The sequence below is a fragment of the Felis catus genome, chromosome B1 (assembly GCF_018350175.1).
Source record: "Felis catus isolate Fca126 chromosome B1, F.catus_Fca126_mat1.0, whole genome shotgun sequence".
In the NCBI taxonomy this organism is placed as follows: Eukaryota; Metazoa; Chordata; class Mammalia; order Carnivora; family Felidae; genus Felis; species Felis catus.
Genome location: NC_058371.1, coordinates 200585701 through 200604149, shown reverse-complemented (window position 1 = coordinate 200604149; position 18449 = coordinate 200585701). Strand labels below are relative to the sequence as shown.

At 56.2% G+C, this 18449-nt stretch overlaps 1 protein-coding gene across 2 annotated transcripts in view; it reads left to right on the top strand.

Moving 5' to 3' along the window:
- The first annotated feature begins 1531 nt into the window (after nucleotides 1-1531).
- PPP2R2C (protein phosphatase 2 regulatory subunit Bgamma) overlaps nucleotides 1532-18449 on the top strand; it is a 138909-nt gene continuing 121991 nt past the window's right edge. Inside the window, exon 1 of one of the 2 annotated variants that reach the window (XM_023253331.2) lies at nucleotides 1532-1741. In XM_023253331.2, the coding sequence (XP_023109099.1) occupies nucleotides 1672-1741 (70 nt within the window). In that variant the 5' untranslated portion in view covers nucleotides 1532-1671. Of the gene's footprint in view, nucleotides 1819-18449 lie in introns of both variants that reach the window. The other variant, XM_023253332.2, reaches the window with a different exon arrangement.

Genomic DNA, 18449 nt, shown 5'->3' with positions numbered 1-18449 from the left:
CTCAGGCTGCGTCTGCCTGCCCCAGTCTTCATGACCCCGTCCTCCTGCCCCTGCCCCTCCTGGCCCCACTGCAGTTTGGGGAGCTGTGCGGAGTCCCCAGAAGTCCAGCTGAGAGAAGCAGAGCTTCAAAGAATTGTGGGGCTGGGACATCCTGCCTCCCTCTCCCAGCTGGGGCTGAGGGCCCCTCAACATTTGTGGCTCCTCCCAGGCAATCTCCGCCTTTCCTCCCCCTCCCTTTCCAAAGAGGTTTTGCTGAGTACCTAGGAAGGTACTGGGGGGGGGGTCGATCCTTCCCTCCCCACCCTCTGAAGCTCCCCGGTGAGGCCTGTGCCCCCTGCAAAGGAATCGATCCTTCAGGCAAAGGCTTAGCTTGGACAAAAGAGGAGACATGCTTTTTGAGGGCCTGATCTGCGCCAGGCACCCCGCGCAATGCAGGGCCACACTGGTGACTCAGGGAAGGGAGGCAGGGAGGGTCCTGCTGGGCGGAAGTCCTGGGCTTGGAGGAGAGGGAGACAGGTAGAGGCATCCGTTTTCCAGCCTGTTTCTGGAGTGCACCCAGAGGTGCTTGCACGCTTTATCTTCCCAGTAAGTAGAGAGATGAGCCGGAGGACCGATCAGGGAGCTCTGCCTGGAGGAAGCCAGCTACCCCAGGCAGCTCACCCTGAGTTCTACCTCATCGGTGGCCGATTCTCCCCGCCCCTCCCGCCCTCCCCAACCCCCAGCCTCTTCCCACGGGTCCAGTTTTGCGCTCCAGAGAGTCCTCAACTTGTCTGACCCACCCTCTTCTGCCAACGAAGGGGACCCTTGTCCGCCCCCCTGTCCCCACTTCTAAAGTCTTCCAGGCTCCGAGGTGCCACCTTCGGCTGTCCCCCCACCCCCCACCCCCCATCCCCTCCCTGTCCTTTCGGTAGCTGCCCTTCTGCCCCACCTCTGCTAACCCCTCCGTCGTTGGGCATCTCTCTTCCATAATTTCGGCACCTGGGCGGCCAAGGTGCCCCCGCAAAAGCTCAGCTGACCAGCGCCCTCCCACCCCCAGGTGGCCATCTCCGTCCTCCCTCCCCCGCCGGGCACTTCCAGCCACCAAAGGCGCCCACCCGCCGGGCCCGGAGCACAGCGGTGCCTCCCCCGCCGGGGCGCGGCTCCACCTGCAGGGCGCTGGGCGGCAGGCGCGCGGCGGGCGGCGCGGGCCGCGGGGGCGGAGGAGCGGGCGGCGCGAGGGAGGGGCCTGCGGAGCGGCGGCGGCGGCGGCGGCGGCGGCCCCAGCCCGCGCAGCCCGGCTCGGCCCCGGCTCGGTCGGCGCAGCGCCGCGCGCGTCCCCTCCCGCCGCCGCCGCGCAGCCAGGCGCCCCGGCACCAGGCCGCCGCCGCCGCCGCCGGGCGCACGACGCAGCGCGCACCGGCCGGGATGCGCGCCCGGGCCCCGGCCCGCCCCCACCCGCGGCCGCCGCCCGCCCGCCGCGCGCTCGCCTGACCGCGGCGCCCGCCCCGGCCGCCCCGCCCGTCCCCGGCCGCCCCCCACCCCTCCCCGGCCGCGATGCCCGCCCCCCGGGGCCCCGGCGGCCCGCGCCCCTGCTAGGCTGCGGCGGCATGGCCCGCGCGCCCGGCGCGACCTCTGCGGATTGCATCGGTGTGTGGCGGCGGGGCATGCCCAGGGCACCGGGCACGGCCTTCAATGGGCGAGGACACGGACACGCGGAAAATTAACCACAGCTTCCTGCGGGACCACAGCTATGTGACTGAAGGTAACGTACGTGTTGTCTGAGGCCCCCTCCGGCCGGCCGCGGCGTGGGGATGCCGTCGCACCGAATGCCCTCCGAAGGTTTGGACCGCGCGCTGTGTGTCGTGTCCCCCCCCCCTCCCCCGCCCCACCCCACCCTACCCTATCCCACCCCGCCCCGGGTCCCGGAGGGAGGGAGCCCGAGGGCGCCGGCCTCCGCTTCCCAGCGCCCTCCTCCGCGCCGCCCTCCGGCCGGCAGCTTTCGACCCCCCCAGGCCCGGAGGCATCCCGAGTCGGCCCTGGCCGTCATTTGTAGAAAGGCCATTCCTGCGGCTAATCTGGCGAAGAAATCCGGGGAAATTAAATGGCTTAGAATCCTGGGTTTGCCATTTCAGCCCTGCCCAAAGCCTACAGAATTTTCTAGGCTTCCCACTCCCCGGAGACGAAGAGGGATCCGAGGGGGTGTGGGGGGGGGGGAATCCATTTTCAGATTCCCCCCAGAGGCTCGCTGTCCTGGGCCCCTCCCTGTGCCTCTGGAGGCAGGGGCCCTTCGTGGGTGGGAGAAGGCGGCTGGTTTGGGGTTGGTCTTTTATACCTGGTGAGTTATACTGACATAGGAGGAGCTGGCCCCAAACTGTCAGAATTTTCCCCCCAAAAGTGGGGCATGCCATCCCGAAAGGGCCCGGCGTTTGAAATCCCCCAAATCGGCCCTAGAGGCCCAAGCCCAACCCCCACCCCCAGATGGTGGGATCCAGAGGGTCAGCGCCCAGTGACTTCCAAGGGTCTCTCTTCTCCCTCCACCTTGCCCGGAGAACGGTGGGGGACAGGTCCCAAGCCGCAGCCAGGGGCCCGCAGAGCGAATCCTCGATTTGAAGATGGGGATAGCTAGCCGCGGGGTGGCAGCATGCATCAGTGAGGACACTTGTGCTGGAGACCTTCCGGGGTTTAGGGACCGTGAGCACCTTGCCTAGGGGCTGCTGGACTGGCCGCCTAAGTGTTCGTGGGTTTGCAGCGAGAGGTCCCCGGGTGGGTGCCCCGGTGGGAGGGGCCCCGGGCATCGCGGTCCGCGGGGGCTGGTGCGCGTGGGTGCCGCTGTCAGGGAACCTGTGTGGGCTTGGCGCCGGTGACTCTGACTCCTGGGTGGCGTCCGATGCTCCGGTGCCTGGCTCCGCCGGAAATGAGGCCGAGTGGGTAGCCGGGGCCCTTGCGGAGGAGGCCGGGGAGCGTCGGGCCAGCGCGGGGCGGGTGGGACCCCTGCGTCCTGGCCGGGAGGGCAGAGGCAGGGTGTGTAACCTGGGAGGAGGGACGCTGAGGGGTGGCGCTTCCCGCTCCCGGGAGGAGAACCGCTGAGTCATGCTTTGCTGATGGGGGAGGGGGTGGCGGGAGGAGGCCGCGCAGCCGGGCTGGGTGAGGGCTCGGGCCCCCAGCTAGGGCTTTCTGGGGCCCAGGGAGCTGAAAGCGGCCCTTTGTCGCCTGCCTTGGTGAGGTTGAGGAAGAATCGTCGAGTTCTTTCTGCTGGCAGGCTGCTGAGCACAGAGGGTGAAGGAGGCCTCTGGGCTGCTGGCAGGTGCCCCAGTGGCCTGGCTCCGGCGGAGAGGGCATCTTGGCAGGTCATTCTGGTCTGGCTTTGTGCAGGAAGCCCGAAGCCTGTTTTCTCCTCTCGCGTGGAGGCTGATGGGACAGGACGAGGGACTTGGTGATTAAAAGTAAAAAGCACCATGCCTCACCCCCAGTGGACTTGAGCAAACACGAATTCCTTCTTCACCCTGTCTCCCCCGCCCCCCCCCCCCCCCGCCCGCTTGCTTTGGTAAATTTAAAAGCTCTTAGCCGAGGAGAGCAAGGGGCCAGTGGATACTTGGAGTAAGAAGCACTTTTAATTCCTCGTCATTCATTCAACAAATACTTAGTACGTCCTATGTGCCAGTCACTGTTGTAGCCCCCCACGGGTGTAGACAAAGATGCTGCCCTCGGGCAGCCTGTATTCTAGAAGGGAGCTCTGTGCGTGGTATTGAGGAGAAGCTTTTTGACCAAGTCTTGGTCTCCCCATGGAGAGTGAATCATGGGAGTGAATGATAACCATCTTGCCTACAAGGTCTTGGGGTTTCTGGGGGGGGTCCGGTGGACTGGCGGCTGACGAAGCCATCTTGGAACAGGAAATTGGCAGCTGGCAGTTGAAGTATGTTAAGCACCTACTGTGTGCTGGGGCCTCACACAAGATACCGCATACACCGCACCCCCGTTCTATAGATAAAGAAGTCAGGGTTTGACCCTTGTCGGTGTCCCAGGCTGAGTGCCAGCGTGTGTAGGGCATAGGGCTCGGGGGCTGGGATGCAGAGGAGCAAGAGGGTCTAGCAGAGGAAGCAGTGACAGTCATTGTTGGAATCATATGAGATTTCTGGCCTCCCTATGTGAAAACAGACTTGCACAACGTTGCGCCCTGTGTTTTGTGCTCGGAGACCAGGGTAGGTCACAGATTTGGACGTCAGATAGACTTGTGTTCAAATCCTGCTTCTGACTCTTCACAGGCTGTGTCATCTGGGACACGTTATTAAACCTTTCCGAGCTTCACTTTCTCCCTTCGTACAGGGGGAGATAATAATAACGAACCTTACGTTATTATTATTAGGATGATCAGTGATTATTACGCTAATGTAGAAAACATCAGCACAGTGCTTGGTCTATCGGAGGCATTTGATAAATGGTACTGGTATAACTTAAAAGGCTCCTGGAAGAGCTTCATGAGCAAATAATGGATGCTGAGATCTTGCAAAAGACCCAGGTGTACAAATTCTTTTTCCACCTGGTCATTTGGCCCACACTCACTCACTCACTACACTCCAGTGGCTCTGGTCTACTTCCTGCTCCTTAAGCAGGTCATTTTTTTTTTTCCCTTGCTTCACGGCCTTTGCACTGGCTGTGTTCTCTATCTAGAATATCCACCTCCTGCCCTTCTCAGCCTTTAGAGCCTGCCCGGCTCCTCCTCAGTCTTTAGATCTCAAGTTAAACATCGTCTTTGTCTATGGGAGTCCTGCTCGAATTCCTCAGTCTCTTATAAAATCTCAAATACTTTGGGAAGAGTTTAGGTTTTGTTAGTCATTCACACCTTGGTATGAATTAGAGCAGCTTTTTTTTTTTTTTCTTTTTCCTCAACTCTTGGCTCATCTCAGCTGATCGAGGGTTGTGATCACTAAGCACGGATGCAGGCCACCCTGGGGCACAGAGAACTTGGAAAGGTTGGGTGGGTGTTGGGGAGGGCAGTATCGTTGAGTCTCTCCAGACAGTAGAAGGACCTGGACCCTTGAGAGAGGGTCCCCAGGGGTAGGAGAGTGCCAGGAAGTCTCTGTGTGTTTAGACTTTTCTCAAGAGCCAGATATGGCCCAGGAGGGGCGCTTCCTGGCTGTGTTCCCTTGCTGCAGCCGCGGAGCTCAGCTTTTGGGTGAGTGGAATAGGCGTTTCTAGGTTAGTCTGGTCTGCAAGCCCCTTCATCCCCTTTCACGCAGCAGCGTTTCCCAAGCCCGTCCGCTACTGGCTCTGGCCCTGGGCAGACACGGGGGCTCCCAGCCCATAGGAGGCGGCACATGCTGAAGAGAGAGTTGGTGGCAGTGACTGGGTGTCTTTGGGAAGGAGCAGTCACTCCCAGGCGCCTGCAGGTTAAGGCACCCGAGGGCATGCTTTTCTGCCAGGACCACAGTCCCCTCCCTGGAGCATCTCAGCCATTAAACTCTGTCATCTCTGCCTTTTGCATCCATGGAAAGAAAGGTACCTCCGTCTCCCTGACCCCGTATCCCTGCCATCCACGTGTGCTGCGTGTGGTTCAGAGCCACCTGTGTGTCCCCGCGGATCGTATGGTTGAGAGATGAAGCAGGGATCAGAGGAGGAAGGGGTAAGGTCGGGAGGGTGTCCCAGGCCTGTCCGAACCCAGCATTTGGGCAGTTTCCACAGCATGGAATTGTCTTCCTGGTTCGAACTGGTTGAGCGGGGATAATGTCAGCTTTCTGCCCATGCCTAGACTACGCCAGAGAGGCATGCTTTGTGGGAGACCAGGGTTCATCCAGATTTGCCCCCACGTTGGGGCTGTTGAGGCTGATCTCCCCAATGCCCAGCACCTCACCTCATAAGAGCATCGTGGTTCTCACCCAGAAACCTGTGGCCAGAGGCCGGGCCAGCTTGGTCTGAGGCTAATGCGTCCCTCTTGCAGTGACTGGTTCTAGAACGGACATGGGAACCAGTTCTGGAGGTCGCGTGGAAGCTGGTTTCGCTCTCGGAAGGAGCAGGGAGACTCCCGTTGTTGCTGGCAGCCCCCCTGAGACCATGAAGCAGGTTAAGTCCTAAGCCAACAACGCTGACGGTGTCTGAGCAGAGAGTGAGTGGCAGCAGGGGACATTGTGACTCCGTGGGTTAACCAGGCCTGATGTCCACCCGTCTCTGGGCTTCCATTCCCATGAGCTGCCACATTTCCTCTTTGCTGCACACTTTAAGCTGAGCCTCTGTGACACCCCTTTCCTGGTTATCTGGAAGACCGGGAGCCTGCCCCGTCACTCCCGGCCAAGATTTGAGACCCATGAAACCAAGAGGGAGTTTGATGTGTTCACTTTCTGTGTTAGGAATCCTGTTGGATGTCTTTTATTGCACTCAAGTCAGGGCCGCCGAGTTCTGGCTTCCCTTCCTTGGCCCTCCTGAGGAGGCATTCCAGCCGGATGAGTTCTCCCAGGAGACCTGCGTTCCCGGTGGGGTCTGACTCTGGGTTCGTAATCTCGACCAGGTCACCCCGTGTCTCGGACCCCGAGCGTCTTCTCTGGATTGCTGCTCGCTTGAAATGAGAGACGCACAGTTGTTTGATGTTGTAAACGTGTCCGTCACATGCTACGTGCATGTGTTCCTTCGTGGGAGGAACACTCTCTGTGAGCCCAGGGCATTAAATGGCTCGGTGTGTGTGAACACGCCCAGCCCAGGGCCTGGGGCCCAGTCAGTACTTAATAAACCTCGTCTGCCAACGGTTAGAGTTAGGATAGCCTAGAACCATCGCCAGACTGGCTAGCCCAACCCCATCCCCAGTCCACGGGGAAATGGAGGCTAAGGGGGTCGCTCATGGCGTTTCCCTGAAGCCAGCCCAGAGGGAGAGTTGGGGGAGCCAGCTTTCGGTTTGAAATCAAGCTGGGGACTGCTGGGCCTTCACCCCCATTGCTCCCCTTTCAGAATATCACTTCCATGAACAATCCTGGACTTTCACAGACTCACACTGTCTCCATTTCAGGGGTGGGGGGGCAGTGAGAGAGGCTGGGTGTTCTTCGTTCAGTCGTGCCACCTCTCTGAGCCTCAGTTTCCTCACACTGGGTTGTCACACGGCTCTAAGGAGCAGAGGCTGTGTGGACTCCACCGTTGAGTGGGGTGGCCCCCACAGCCCCCTCCCTGTAAGCAGCACACTGGTTTATTTTTATTTTTTTATTTAGTTTTGTATGTTTACTTATTTTTTGAGAGAGAGAGAAAGAGAGAGAGAGAGAACAAGCAGGGGAGAGGCGGGGGGCGGGGGGACAGAGCATTCGAAAGTAGGCTCTATGCCCACAGCACAGAACCCTATGCAGGGCTCAAACTCACGAACTGTGAGATTGCGACCTGAGCTGAAGTCAGAGGCTTAACCGACTGAGCCACCCCGGCGCCCCGAAGGCAACTGTTTAAATTAAGCATGAGATTATTAGGAGTTTTCCAGCGCTTGGCAGTCTGTGCCATCCGTGCAGTCACGTGGGGCCCCACGCCCGGAAGGACCGGATTCTGGTTTTGTGCTCTGCTGTCCCTGTGTGGAATTTTTATCATCTTCTCTCTGGACCCATGCTTTTGTAAGCGACGTCTGATGGGGGCAGTGGAGTGGATGCCCGAGCAGAGATGATGCGTGCAGCACGTGTTGCAGCTGCTTTGTGCCGCTGCTACACACACCTTGTGTTTGCTTTGAGCGTCGCCGAGCTCCCACGCGCGTGGGCCGCCACATCCTGTGCTTCCGCAGCGGGTCGGCGTGTCCACGACCCTGTAGGCAGCGGTGGGTGCTGACGGCCCGGAGAAGCCACGCTTTTCCACTTGAACCAGACTAGATTCAGAGGCAGAAAGGAGGCAGTGACATGCTAAGGAGCACAAGGGACCAAGGAGCCCTGCCGTCCCCTCCTCCCCGCATTCCGTCCTTGTGTGAGCTAATCACTGATGCTGAAAATAATGACCCAGAAGGAAAGGACAGGAGGGGACAGCCCTAGTCTTTCCCTTTCAATCCTTATTCATCACTGAGCCAAGGGTAGAGGCGTGTGTGTAGAATGTGCACACATCAAAAAGCGAAATGAGGGGCGCCTGGGTGGCTCGGTTGGTTAAGCGTCTGACTTTGGCTCACGTCATGATCTCACAGTTCGTGGGTTCGAGCCCCGCGTCAGGCTCTGTGCTGACAAAGCCTGGAGCTGCTTCAGATTCTGTGTACCCCCTGCACACCCCCTCCCCCCCCCAGAGCTAATAAACCTTAAAAAAAAAGAAAAAACAGCTAAATGAAACCAGATGAGCTGTTTGGGTTAGCATCCACACTGCCCTGGTAAGAATAAATACAGTACACACGCGGGTAGGAACCCCCAGATACGAATTGTGTGTTTCCGTGAGTCTGCATTCCCATTAAATGCTCTTGTGTTTGCACTGAATGCTGGAATTGCAGAACAGAATGGTGACTGGCAGAATTCACGCTGATAACTTACACGTTGAGTGTTTCTGTCGGCGTTAAATAGCAAATAACACTGCGGCGAGTTATGGGGAAAGTGAAAAAGGTTTATGTTTTCGTTCCTCTGGCTTTTTGAACGGGGTGCTCTGCATTTGCATTTTGCACCGGGCCCTACAAATGGCAGAACTGGCCCTCCTTTACTATACGGGACAGGCTGGCGTTTCCAGGGGGCAAGAATCCTTGGCCCGCCTCCCACCGCCCCCATGGCTTTTGGGATTGGTAGAGAATTGGTGAGAGCCTGTCACCCATTGGGCAGCTTCTCCCTATTGGGCGGGGTTAAAGTATTAAAGGTCCCTGCTCCTCCCCTACCCACTGGGGCTGGTACTCCTTGGGCTGTTCCAAGGAGGGGATGCCAAGTGTCTCATTTCAGATTCCAGCCTTTTGACCTGTGTCCCCACAGCCCTGAACTGAGGGGCAGTAGAGGAGGGGTCCCTAGCTCCCCATGCCCCCCACCCCCCCCATTACCATTAATAAAGCAGATTCTTTCGATTTCTCTCTTGTTGGCTACCTCCCCTGTGTGGCCTCAAATCCTGGCGGCAGGGAGGGCTGCCTAATGGTTACCTCAGTCCCGCCCCAGACTCCACGGCTTTATTCCTGTGATAGATGTGCCATAGTTCAATTAATCACCCCCATTGTTGCATAATTAGGTGGCTTGTTTCTCTGGTATAACACCGAGTGAACGAACGCTGTTTGCCTATGAAGATACTCTACACCCAACTCCCAACCCCGAACAGCTTTGGAATAATTTCTTCAGAGAGAACCCTGTGCGTGCAGCATTACGCGAAAATGATGAACGCGTTTGGTGTTCTCGACTCCCGTATCGCCAAGTTATGCTCCAGAAAGTGTTGCTGTTTTTACCGCATGCTGATCAGCACTCGATACCCTAATGTGTTTGACCTCTGCAGATATCACAGATGAAAAGTATTTGTTTTAATTTATGTCTGAGTACCGATGAGATGGGCTATTTTTTCCCCCTTTTGTTCAATAGATATTTGCCGCCCCCCCTTCTGTGCCAGGGGGATGTTAGCTGTTGGACGGGCAACGTTGAAGACGGGGTTCATTGCTGTCCTTCAGTCAGCCACTCATTCATTCGCTGGGCAGATATCTCTGGAGCTGCCTCTGTGTTCTGGGCACTGGCTTCTTCCGGGTTGCTGGGGCAGGGAGGGGGAGGGTGGGGTGAGAGCTGGGAGAGGAGAGCGCTCAGGAAGAGCCTGGGGTTCCGCAGTCGCTAAAGGACAGAGCACAGGGAGTCTGTGGCACGGTTGGGGTAGGCACCCAGGTGGGCCGTGGAGTCATAGGCCTGAGTATCTGGGTGGGAAGGGACAGGGCGAGGGAAGAAGGATGGGTCACCATCCTGCCATCCTGTTGGGTAGGAGGACAGTATTGGAAAGCGTCTCCCGGGCTCCCTGTTTCAGGTGTTTACACGCACCCTGCACCCTGTTCCCCGGGGCTCTGCTTCGGTGATGCCGTCTTTCCATGAGCCCTTAAGGTCTGCAACCCTGTCTCCCCGCTCAGGGGAGTCATTTGCTCTCTGTTCTCCGCTCTCCCCGACAGACAGCCCCTTGACCCCTTTTCTCCAATCTCACTGCCTCTGGGGCAAAACGCTCCAGGTCCTAGAAGGCACGTTTCCAGAGCTCTGTGCTCTGTGGACGCAAGCCAGGCTCTGTCCTTCTCCAAAACGTCGGCCTGTCTCTGCCAGGGTCTTGGATGCCATTGGGAGAGTGAGCTGCCTCCAGAAGTCTGGAGGAATCTGCAGCCCGCAGCACCCTGGGGAGTCCTGCTAGTTAAACCAGGCCCTGCAAGACAGGTGCCTCTTTTCCACTGCACTGGTGTCCTGTGCCCTCATCAAAACGACCCATGTGGACTTGAGTATTAAATGATTAGGAAACCAACATAATAGCCATTATTAGTATTAACCATTTATTGAGTATATACTATGTGCCAGACATGATGCTAAGTCCAGCATCTTACTGGATCCTAACAAAGCTCTGGGTTGTATGTATTTTCCCCCTTTTACAGGGGAGAAAGCTGAGGTTTGGGCACATGTGAAGAGTCACAGCTATAAACGGGCAGAGCTGGGGTTTGAACACAGGCCATCTGCCTGCAGAACCCGCACTCCTGACCTCCACACTGGGTGGAGGAACCAACAGGGAGGGGACAGGAGATCTGTTGGGTTCTGATTATGCTCCTTGCTTAGGAGGGTCTGGGATTCAAACCCAGGACTGCCTGGTGTGGTGCTCACGCTGGGCATGCGGCAACACATCGGTCCTAGCCGTGTGTGTGGTTGGAGGCAGTTGAGATGGGCCAGGAGGAGGAGGGCTCCCCTCTACCGCATAGGGGGTGGGGGCTGGGGGGGGATGGTCACAGCTCTACAGAGGACAGGTGCTTTGGCACTGAAGGGAGTGGCATTCTTCAGGGCAGACAGCGATGCCCTTTGGGACATGGCATTCTAGTACATTCCAGGCAGGAAGAACAGCATGTGCAAAGTGACATATGTTTGTCTCCTGACAGCGTCAGGGCTCTTCCTCCTGGGTCCAGGAAGCAGTTCCCAGCCAGCTCTGGGTGCAGGGACCACCCGGGAGCCACTGTGCTGCCCAGGACGGGCACTGCCTCCTTGTACAATGGGGGCTATTGTCCTCCCCAACCCTGGGCTGAAGGGCCCATTGAAACGGAACAAAGGCAGCTTAGAGGTGCCGGCTGCCCCGAGCAGGGATAGGATCGCCAGCTCAAGCCCGGGGCTTGCTCTGGGCCGGCCTGGCCTTCTGCATTTCTCCACCCTGGAGAGGTCATAGCCCTGACCCCTGGGTCCCCCGGGGCCTGAGCTCTGGTCTGAGCTGGCAGTTGCTTCAGCCTCGGAACCTGTTTCCCTGTCCATCCGGGAAGCAGAGAAAGAACTAGCAGCCACCCGGGCTTTTTGTGAGCATTGAGTGAAATAATCTATATACTGTACAGAAACCTCAATAAAAGGCAATTACTTGTGTTATGAGTATCAGCGTTTGGATTTCGTTTTCATTTCGAAAAAGTGGTAATGAAAACTTTTATTTTTTTTTTTTAACATTTATTCATTTTTGAGAGAGAAAGAGAGAGAGAGAGGGAGGGAGGGAGAGCACATGGGTAGGGGAGGGGCAGAGAGAGACGGAGACACAGAATCCGAAGCAGGCTCCAGGCTCTGAGCTGTCAACACAGAGCCTGACGCGGAGCTCGAACTCATCAGCCGTGAGATCGTGACCTGAGCTGAAGTCGGACGCTTAACCGACTGAGCCACCCAGGTGCTCCCGGACTGAAAAATTTTTAAGCCGAATCAGGACCCCGGTCACATCACCCCACCGCAGCAGGCCAGTGTTTCTCACCCGACCAAGTACCACCACCTGCCCAGACAGAACGAGTGCTAATTCCTTCCCATCTGAATTCTCGTCCATCTTGGCAAGGTCCCCACTTGTCTCAAAAATGCCTTTTTATGGTTGCTGCGTTTGAACCAGGATCCCAAGGCCCGCACCTGCAAGGGGGTGTTCTGTCTCTTATGTCTTTCCTGATCGAGACCAGTCCTCTATCCCATTCTCAGACCCCTGACTCCTAAAGACATTTGTGACTGCTTTGGAAAGATGCTGGTTTCACCCCCTACTGTCCCCAGCCTGTGTCTGGCTCCCAGTTTTGCCAGAAGGGTCTAGAAGGCTAATGAGCGGTTGCCCGGACCCTGGGAGTCACCCCGGGAACGTGCCTCTCTCTCCTTCCAGGACCTTCCTCACCTTTGATCAGCGGACAGACCGGGGCATCCGTCTTCACCGAGGCCTAGCCAGATGGCAGATTCGTGAACAAAAGCAGCGGTTTCTGTGTTAAGCCATTGAGTTTTGAGATGATTTTTTTACACAACAGATAACTGGAATAGTCACGGATTCCCAGCTTGAATTCTTGGTCCAGCTCAACTCCTGTTCCTTCTGAGGCCCCTTGTCCAGCTAATTGCGCTTTCCTTGGTTCTGTAGCCCTCGCGGAGCCTTCCAGAACTTCCTACCTGTGTATGTTAGCCTGTGTCAATTTCTGTTGTTTATAATTACCCCCAATTCCCAGTGCCAGCCAGGAAGGCGACTCAGCTCAGATCATCAGACAAGACTGGAACCCAGTCCTTTCGGAAACATCAGTAGATACGCACATGGGACGGACCTGCTTCCCCTTACACAGCTCAGCACCTGCTACCCACCAGGTGTTGGGTAAATGCGTGGTCGAGTGACCAAGAGGACAAGTGCCACACTTTCCCCTGACCAGCTTCCCCGAGTAGAAACAGTCTTCTCTTGGCAAAGTTGAAATACGTGCAGATTTCAGTCTTCACGGTTCCAGGGAAATCGCGCCAGCGCCGCGGCCCCACGGATCAGACTTGAGCTACCCCGGCGCGGTAGCTGTGAGGAACTGCGTCAAGTGCAAACTTTGCCAGTAAGTTTTCAGGGCACGGATCACTAAGTAAATACCAGATGCACGTTGCAGAGCCTGCCAGGTCACTTCTTTCCGTGTCTGTCGCTGGCTGGTCACCGCACGTGTGTTAGTTCACACACAGACAGCAAAGCACGGGGTACTGTTGCCTCCTTTGTCTCCCCGCGATGAGGCCATGTGACGCCTCACGGAGATGGAAAATCAAAAGAAGGAATGGGCCAACAGCGATGACGCCCAGCAGGGGAGTGAAAAGCGATCCTGCCGGAGGAGAACTGTGGGTGGCATGTGAACGGAGTCCTAGAGGAAATCGCCGATCCTGGGAGCATTGGAACCACGGCCCGAGGAGAGTCTCTTGGGCAGCGACAGGCACTAAGTGAAAGAGAGCCTACCCTCGTGGCTGAAGAATGTGGCTCCGGAGGGAGGGAGATACCCCAGAGGAAGTGACTCTGGGAGGTGTTGCACCACGTTGGAAACGCAAAGGGGTGAGATCTTGGAAGCTGATCTGAACTTGGGAAGACGGCCCTCCAAGGCACAGACGAGGTGCCAGCCGCCAGCAGAAGCAGCACCCTTCAAACTACTTTCCGTATGCTTCTTTTTACAAAGACAGAAAACACTTGACTTCTCTCAATGTTTCCAATGCTTTAAATCACTGAACTAAATAAATATTGGTTTTACTATTTTTTATATCCCTATACGCTTGTAACCATCAATGAGAGAGGTTTTTTTTTTAATGCTTACTTATCTTTGAGAGAGACGGAGAGAGAGAGAGAGCGCGCGCGTGCGCGCGTGCGTGAGTGGGGGAGGGGCAGAGAGAGCGGGAGACACAGAATCTGAAGCAGGCTCCAGGCTCTGAGCTGTCAGCACAGAGCCGGATGCAGGGCTTGAACTCACAAATGTGAGATCATGACCTGAGCCGAAGTCAGATGCTTAACCGACTGAGCCACCCACATGCCCCAATAAGAGAATTTGGTTAAAAAAAATTTTTTTTAATGTTTATTTATTTTTGAGACAGAGAGAGACAGAGCATGAATGGGGGAGGGTCAGAGAGAGAGGGAGACACAGAATACGAAACAGGCTTCAGGCTCCAAGCTGTCAGCTCCAAGCTGTCGAGCCCGACGCGGGGCTCGAACTCACGGACCGCGAGATCATGACCTGAGCCGAAGTCAGACGCTCAACCGACTGAGCCACCCAGGCGCCCCTAGAGTTTTTAATGACTTAAAAAGATTATTTAAAAAAAATTTTTTTTTTCAACGTTTATTTATTTATTTGGGACAGAGAGAGAACAGAGCATGAACGGGGGAGGGGCAGAGAGAGAGGGAGACACAGAATCGGAAACAGGCTCCAGGCTCTGAGCCATCAGCCCAGAGCCCGATGCGGGGCTCGAACTCACGGACCGCGAGATCGTGACCTGGCTGAAGTCGGGTGCTTAACCGACTGTGCCATTCAGGTGCCGCTAAAAAAATTATTTTTAAAGTCACAGAACGTTTGTAATTTCCAGATTGATTCTTAAGGTCACTTTGAATGATTTGAGCGTGCACGGTCATTTCTATGCTCCCCCAACTCGAGAACTCTCTGTACTTATTTCAAATGGGTAGTGTCTATGCTGCATGGCCCTTCCACATGTCGAGGCCACGGCGATGTTCTAAAAGGTCAATATTCTTCTTGCTGAAGGCAACGACTCGAGAATATTAAATAGCGCAAATCCCTCACTGTGGATATGGTCAGGCAGCCCTTGGATCGCTGAGAGAGGGACACACGCCCTCCCGCCACTGTGCTCACCATGCGGACCTCCGGCCAGCCCGTCTGCTTCGGGGACAATCCGTCACAGAATGAGCTGGCTGAAGGAGTCCGAGGCTGAACGAAAGTGGCTCCTGTATCGGCTTTCAACGTGAAAGGTGATAAAAACAACCCTGAATATTTTATAGCCCCGAGGACAGGTCAGGCTCTTTATTGAAAGTGTGAAAATATAATCCATCATAACATGTCCCATATCGTCAGACTGTGGGAGCTAAGCTCCATTCAGGTGCTCCTTGCGAGAAGATTTTAATTGTATTTCTCTATTTATTTCGTCTCATTACAGAAACGTTTGAAAATGCAGAGAGTAGAACAAGGGGGGTGGGGGGAATAACATCCTGATGTCACTGCCCCGGAAACTGCTGTTCCAGTTTTTTGTATTTCCTGTTTACCACTCCCCTACAGACTGTAACGTAAATACAGTTTGTATCTTTTAGAATACCTAACACGCTGAAACGTTTCCCCGTATTGTCACAGTTTCTGAGTAAATAATTTTTAATGGCTGCGTAATAGTCCGTTGCGTAGATATAATTATTCATTCAGTAACTAGGTCCGGATTCGTTCATCAGACTAAGGTGGATGCCTGCAGTCGGTGTGTGTGTGTGGGGGGGTGCAGGACGGAGGAACAGGGCACAGCCCCTCCCTGGAGAACGTCTGGAATCAGGGGGATGTAAATATAGCGTCGTAATACAGTGTGCTGGGGGCTGGGGGGCAGAGGAACCCCACAGCTGGGACGGGGTCGCCGTGTGGGAGCAGGGCAGAGAGGCTGGGTCCGGAGCAGAGAAGTGGCCGTAGGGAGAAGGGGAGAAAGTGTTCCCAGCACTCGCAACCAGTTGGCACATTGTGGGAGCCCATTCACCTATGGGGCTTGGGCCCCCCAGGCAGTGGTAGACGAGCAGGCAGGCCGGGAAAGGGCCCTTTGTAATCTGTCCAGGCATGGAAGGAAGAGGGAACGAGAGTGGCCGGAGGTCCCTGGGGGGTTGGAGAGTGAGATGGGGAGGAGGGTGACGTTCAGAGGTTGTGTGAGCACCTCCAGGAGCGGCGAGGAGGCTCCTGGGACGGGCCTTGGGAGGAGGTGGAAGGGAGGGTTGTCCACGTGCCCTGGTAGAGGGAGGAGGAGGGCTGAGCCTCCTCTCATGGTCTGATCATGACAAGAGTGCTCCCCAGCTGGCGTCACAGGTGACAGTGGGCCGAGGGTGGAGGCACCTCCCTGCTCCTGGACACCGACATCCCAACTCTGGGTGGTTTTTGTTTTTGTTTTAAGTTTATTTATTTATTTATTTAGACAGAGCGTGAGTGGGGAAGGGGCAGAGAGAGAGAGGGAGACACAGAATCCCAAGCAGGCTCTGCTCTGTCAGAGCTCGAATCCACAAATTGTGAGATCGTGACCAGGGCCGAAATCAAGAGCCAGACGACTCACCCGACGGAGCCACCCAGGCACCTCCCAACTCCAGGTGCCTCAAAGGTGCTCATCATGTGATGAGCGTCCTTGTAAATGTGTCTCTTCCCGTATCTCGGGTGTTCTTGTCTCTGGCCACCTGGGAAGTCAATTTCTCGGTGAAAGGATAGGTGAGTTTTTCGGGGCTTGAATAAAGATTTGGGTACCATGTTGGCTACCGAAATAAAAACAAAAGTGACCAACAGTTTTTGTGGGGGAGATCTTTGGAAGAGTTAAGTGTGTGTGTCTGTCATGAAGCTTTGGCACAATCCGTAGGTCACAGCGAACCCGTCAGGCTCGGTCTTTCTTGCGTAAGAAGACAAGGATGCACTTCAGGCTGGGCGCCTGGAGACTCAGGGCTCTGTTCATCGTCTCTCCGTGTGTATTTGATGGCGATGGGCTTCGGCTGTGCTGAAGGACACGTACCGTGAACCTCTGTCCGCACCTACAAACGTTCCTGTCTTCGTGGGAAGATGACAGCGGTGGTGACGGTGACAAGAGGATCTGCCATTTTTTAAAAATATTTTGTGATGTTTTTATCGATTTTTGAGACCGAGAGAAAGCACAGGTTGGGGAGGGACAGAGAGAGAGGGAGACAGGGACCGAGGCGGGCTCTGTGCCGATAAGCAGATATCCTGACGTGGGGCTGGAACTCATGAACCGTGAGATCGTGACCTGAGCAGAAGTCGGTTGCTTAACTGACTGAGCCACCCAGGCGCCCCGCTGCCATTTCTTGACTGCTACAGTGTCGCAAGACATATGTTCGTGTCCTCGCTGGAGCTTTATACCCACCCAGGAGTGGGGGGTGACCCCCTTTGGTATATCAGGAAACAGAGCCCCGTAAAGGTCAGGTTGCGTGCCTAGAGGCACACGGTGCGTGTTGCTACTTGACAAACCGCTGTAAACCGTAGTGACCGAAGACGACAGCCGTGTCGTTATGGCCCCTGGATGCTCCGGGTCAGGAGTTTGAGCAGGGTTTGGCTGGGCTCTGCGTGGCAAGTCCTGAGCTCCCCTGGCCCCTGGATGCTCCGGGTCAGGAGTTTGAGCAGGGTTTGGCTGGGCTCTGCGTGGCAAGTCCTGAGCTCCCCTTCTAAGCTGGGGGGGCTGGCTGGTCTGCAGGGTCCAAGAGGGCTTCACACGGGTTGGTGCGTGGTGGGGACGGCTGGGAACGCTCCCCTGAACAGTCGACTTGGCCTCTCCAACACGGCGCTCTCAGGGTCTCTTCAGGCATCCGGAGAACCAGGTGGAAGATATAACCTCCCCATCCTTGGAGTCCCCCTTCCCCAGCTGTATGACTTCAGCTGGGTTGAGTCACCGGCCAGCCCAGGCCGAAGGGGACGTAGGCTCCGCCTTCGGATGTGGGAAGGGCCAGGTCCGTCTTGGGAGGGGAGACAGTGCCCTGGCCCTCGCTGGGAAACCGTCTGCTGCAGACGGGGCCCAGCCAAGCTCTGTCTGCCCTTGAAGCTGCCGCATCTCCAGGGAGCGACATTCTGCCTTTTGCTATCCTGGCCGGCTGGAGGCAGCGGAGGCCCCTTCCTCCTCCACGCCGCTGTCCCTGGCCAGAAGTACAAAGACCATCCTGCACTTTTGCCAACTTGAATACAGAGCCTGTGACAATATGGATGAAGCGTGGGGCCACTATGCCAAGTGAAATAAGTCAGACGGGGAAAGACAAACACCGCGTGATCTCGCTTAGACGCGGAATCTAAAAAGGCCAAAGTCGTAGAAACAAGAGTCTAGGATGCTGGTTGTCAGGGGCTCGGGATGGGGGAAGTGGGGACAGGTTGGTCACAGGGTACATGCTTCCAGTTATAAGATGTATAAGCTCCGGGATCTAACACACTACGTGGTGATTATAGTTAGTAGCACTGTATTTGAGTTTGAAAGTTGCTGCGAGAGTAGATCTTAAATATTGTCAACACAGAAAGGAACTGGTGGTTATGTGACCTGGTAAAGATGTGAGCCGATGCCGTGGTGGCATCATTTTGCGGTATTTGAGCCTGATCAAATCAACGCGTTAAACTCACTCACTTGACACCCTATACGATGTTATATGTCAATTATATCTCAGTAAAGCTGGAAAAAAAATAAACACAGAAAACGAGGTGAGGAAGGGCTTTCTTTCTGTAGGGGGCAGACTAGATTTCCCGCAGACCTGCCTCCCCCATGCGTGCACCAGGCAGAAGTTACGAAGGCAAATGAAGGTCGGATCAGGTGCCACGTGAATCCCGCCCCCCCCCGCCCCTCCCCCTCTGCAGGTGCGCTGCCCACATCAGGGAAGGTGGCTTTGGGTAGAGCGGGCCTTTCTCTCTTGCCAGGGCCCCTGCGGTGGGGGAG